The sequence below is a fragment of the Olea europaea genome, chromosome 1 (genome assembly GCF_002742605.1).
Source record: "Olea europaea var. sylvestris chromosome 1, O_europaea_v1, whole genome shotgun sequence".
Lineage (NCBI taxonomy): Eukaryota > Viridiplantae > Streptophyta > Magnoliopsida > Lamiales > Oleaceae > Olea > Olea europaea.
This window is the reverse complement of record NC_036237.1, coordinates 23,988,780-23,993,060: the sequence shown is the minus strand read 5'-3', so window position 1 is coordinate 23,993,060 and position 4,281 is coordinate 23,988,780. Positions and strand designations below refer to the sequence as shown.

The window sequence follows — 4,281 nt, the reverse complement described above, 5'->3', positions numbered from 1 at the left end:
CAAAAGTCAAATTTGATGTGTTTTTCTCATAATTTCCAACAATGTGGCCCCCCCAGATTTAGAAAATGAAATTGGCCAAAAAAATCATTAAACGCTCAAACATACGCTAATTATTAAAGGGGTTGTTTGAGTCTATTTTTTTTTTTAAAATACACTTTAAAATAGTATTATAATGAAATATTTATGATTAATAAATAAAAAAAAATTTTAAGTTTACGTGTAATATTATTTTATTGAAAAATAAATAATTAAAATAATGTCCAATTACTATTAAAGAATGTATTTTGATGAAAAATAGGCTCACACTCTGTATAAGTCTGCCCACTTCTAGCCCCCATCCAATGTCAGTACGTCACTGGAATGGGCTTCTTGAATGCAGACCCACAAGGCTAAAACAGTAAAATCAGATGCTCCAAACTAGAAAATGCCAAAAGCTGCTTCGCCCCCGGTGTCAGTGGGGCTGGCTTTCTTGAACGCAACACCAAAAGTAAGTCCACCCACGTTCTGCATGTTCTCCTTTTGCTTTTCATTTCAATTTTATTTCACTTGCAGCAGTCAAAATCAGAGAATTGTTTGTCTGTTTCCCCCAAATGATCCATCTCTCCAACTGTTAATCGTAGGAAATCATGTCAGACGCTTTGATCAATGGCCTCGCCGGTGCTGGTGGTGGAATCATCGCTCAGCTCATTACCTATCCTCTCCAAACTGTAAAAGATTCTCTCTGTTACAATTTCTGTTTTTTTGGTTGACGAGTTGGGCTTTATGTGATATTTGATCGTGGTAGGTGAATACGCGGCAACAAACGGATCGAGATCCGAAGAAGGAGAAGATAAATCTTGGGACTGTAGAACAAATGTTTCAGGTTTTTTCCCTTTTATGAAATTTTAGATTACTTTTGTTTGATTGTCCCCCTTTTTTGTTATATTTATGGAATTAGTGAAGAAATCTATTTATAGGTTGTGAAGCAAGAAGGATGGGGTCGGCTGTACGGCGGTTTAACTCCGTCCCTGGTCGGCACTGCTGCGTCTCAGGCGAGTTCATTTTACCTCGTTATATTCAATTGCTGCTAATCTGGGACACGTTCATGAGTTATTATGCGACTCTCTTATTATTGCTCAAATTTGGTTGTGCATTTTTCTCATAATGTTGGCATCAGTTCTAGATTAAGTAAGAAATGGAGAACAGAAATAAAAATAAGTTGTGATCAAAGGTTTCGTACTGCAGGACTGGAATTCGGTTCTTGATGCCCAAAAAAAAAAAAAGCAAAGAATTGCTTGTAAAGTAAGAACATTTTGGTTATGAATGGTGATAGTCTTCCCCCCCCTTAAATTTGGTAAACGGATTGGAAGTCTAATTGTCCAGGTAGTCAGGTAGCAGCGTTCTGCCGTGGAGGGACAATAGATTGATGGGCATAGTTGGCAGGCTGGGTGTTATGTGGTCCCCTGGAATTGGCAAGTGTGCCATTGCTGCAAACATTATTTGTGAAATTATTTTCACCTGCTTTATTCTGTTAGTTGCTTGTCAATAGTCCATCCATGTGGTATTTCAAGAAAAAATAATAATCAATATTGAAACAAGATAAATTATCCAATCCTAATGAATTTTATGCACTAAGCCCCTAACCCAATACTGTAGTGCTGTTGACTGGGCATTGTGGAGAGTCGGAGCGACGTAGATACTGTTCATGTCTTTGCATGAGATCATGTTGTTTTGAATGAAATCACAGGTGGTTCAATTGGGATTTGGAGAAAAATGTGTACAGATTTGAATCTGAAATCTCTAATTTCAGTCCAAGAGCACTAATTTTATGCAAATAAATACACGATGAAGCTTGTATATGTTTGCTTAGAATCTAAATTAGTACGAAAAGTTTCAAATTTGACATGAGGTAGCTAGTGATGAAATCTAATGGACCCACTTCTGTAAAAAGTTCTATTGGAACCATGTTTTCGGTAACAAGAGTAAATCTGCTGTCGTGCTCAATTTTGCTGCTGCCTTTTTTATTCTATGATTTATTCTCCCATTTTTTCTTTCTGTATTCTTCATTAACCAAACCAAGATAGGTAAAGAAAGAAAGAAAAAAACTAGTATCCTACTATACTTTAATAATACACTTTTCATTTCCTACTTAAATAATTGTGCCAAATCAAACCATGACATTGGTTTTGGTACTCTGAACTTTCTGCTTATTAGAAGAAAGTATCTGTAGTCTGTCTATTTATGTGTTAGCCATTGTGTAAATTCATAGTTCTTGAACCTAGTGTGTAGTACTATCATTGTTGTAATAATCAAGATGAATGTGTAGCCTTGACATCCTTTCCCCAGAAGACCAGTATTTTTCAGATCACTAAAATATTACTATTAGTAATCTACATTTGTGATTTCTTGTGCAATTATAATTTTATGGTAGACGGATTGATTTTATTTGTTTATTTATTTTCCCTTGAATCATTTCCCTAGAAAAGCAGGCTTTTCCTGTAGCTTAAATATGATCATTATTAATCTACATTTATGGTTTCTTATATAATTTTTATGGTACAGGGTGTTTACTATTATTTCTATCAAATATTCAGGAACAAGGCTGAAGCTGCTGCCCTTGCACGTAAGAAGAAAGGGTTTGGTGATGGATCAGTTGGAATGGTCTCATCACTTGTGGTGGCTGCTCTATCTGGGTAATACACTTGTTGCTGGATTACTTTCAATTCACAGTTTTTCTATTTGTACTACACTATGAAATTTGTTAATGTCCTGTTCCTATATGCTTGGTATCTACTTAATTTCTTGCCATTATTGTCCAGAACCATTTACATATGGAGTCTCAATTCTACATATACCCTAGGGTCTAGTTCTACTGTGAAGATATCTTTCAGATGCAAGTACTTTATAAGCCTGTCAGTTAGGCTGTGAGGGCCAGAATGGAGGCTTAAGCTTTTCCATTCGTGTGGCAAAATTTGTAGATCATTATAAATGGTCAAACTTTATTTTCAACCACTTATTCCAATGAACTAAAAAAATACTATCCACTTCTCCACTGGTCATTCTATCTATTTATAAATTAAACAGTTTATAAATTCTTCCAAAACAGATGGTAAATCTGGACATTCACAGGTTCACTCTAGGCATAATAAGTTTTCTATCTAACTCATTTCATTACCATTCACGAGGTCTTGATCAAGTTTGTGAAAATTTGGACGAGCATATGTTACTTCTCATGTTTGAAGTGGAGATAAACGAGAAAAAGAATTGTTCTTTTTCTTTTACAGTTGAAGCATTGCAAACTGAAGGACGCCCTTGAAACTTCATGACCTTTACCTTTACTATTCGATGCAGGGGTAGCATTAGAAGGAGGAGGCCCTAGAATAGATTTAAGGGATGAAGTGGATGCAGATGAGGTTGCTGTATGGGTGTCACTACGAGTTTTATACGGCGTCCTAGTCACTAACTCGTAATCCCAAACGAAAGAGTAGGCGTGGTCAAGAGTGGTGACGCCTCTAAGGGCAAGCTCACGTTTGAGATCATTCCTTTAGACCTTGCCTAAACCTATTTAAGGTCATGACCTCAACCTCAATAACTTGACACCTCATTCGAAACTCATCAAACTGAGCAACGTACTCGGTCACAGGTCGATTACCTTGCGTAAGTGCATTCCATTGATCCAACAAGTTACCCCTGTAAGATTGGGGTAAGTACTTATCTTGAAGGCGACGCTTCATTTTATCCCAGCTCCCAGCAGTTGGAGCATGACGTCTCTCCAGGAGATCCTTAACACTTTTTCAAAAGAGTTGAGGAGTGCTAGTTAATTTCAGACTGGAAAATTGAACTCTCCGATCTTCTGGGACTCCATACCAAGCAAAGAAGCGATTCATATCTCTAATCCATCGATTGAATATACTAGGGTCTAGACAACCATAAAATGTGGGGGCATCTAACTTAATGTTTCGAAAGAAACGCTCCTCGCGGCGAGGGGAGACTGTGTACCACGATGGTGATATTCCTGTCCTCGATCACGAACCTGATTTTCATCCCTACGATTATGTCTAACATGGTGTCGACCATCCTGTGGACGACGATGAGGTCTATTAATGGACGCTTCAGAGTTTTCAGCTTCAGTCGAATACGGGGTTAGATCTAGGGTGTTCAACCTAGCGGCTAGGGCTCTATTCTCTTCACGAATAATAGCTACCTCAGTTTGGATAGTCGCTAATTGATTTTGTAATTATTGTTGCCCATTGGCAAGTTGTGCCAATTGTCAAGTAAGGGCCTAAATTTGAGATAGGTCAA

At 37.5% G+C, this 4,281-nt stretch overlaps 1 protein-coding gene across 4 annotated transcripts; it reads left to right on the top strand.

The window, feature by feature from the left end:
* Positions 1 to 373: 373 nt before the first annotated feature.
* Positions 374 to 4,274, top strand: LOC111397918 (peroxisomal nicotinamide adenine dinucleotide carrier-like). Of its 4 annotated transcripts, XR_002703325.1 has the most exons (7): positions 374 to 487; positions 621 to 707; positions 785 to 862; positions 957 to 1,031; positions 1,225 to 1,281; positions 1,363 to 1,451; positions 2,574 to 2,671. XR_002703325.1 is itself a non-coding variant. In XM_023024888.1 (6 exons), the coding sequence occupies exons 1-6, from the start codon at positions 425 to 427 to the stop codon at positions 3,356 to 3,358; spliced, it is 462 nt and encodes a 153-aa protein (XP_022880656.1). In that variant the 5' UTR covers positions 374 to 424; the 3' UTR covers positions 3,359 to 3,449. The 4 variants fall into 4 exon arrangements, 3 of the variants coding, with proteins under 3 accessions (XP_022880656.1, XP_022880661.1, XP_022880652.1); XM_023024888.1 differs by lacking the exons at positions 1,225 to 1,281; positions 1,363 to 1,451 and adding an exon at positions 3,331 to 3,449 and having other exon boundaries at positions 2,542 to 2,672; XM_023024893.1 differs by lacking the exon at positions 2,574 to 2,671 and having other exon boundaries at positions 1,225 to 1,451.
* The last annotated feature ends 7 nt before the right edge of the window (positions 4,275 to 4,281 follow it).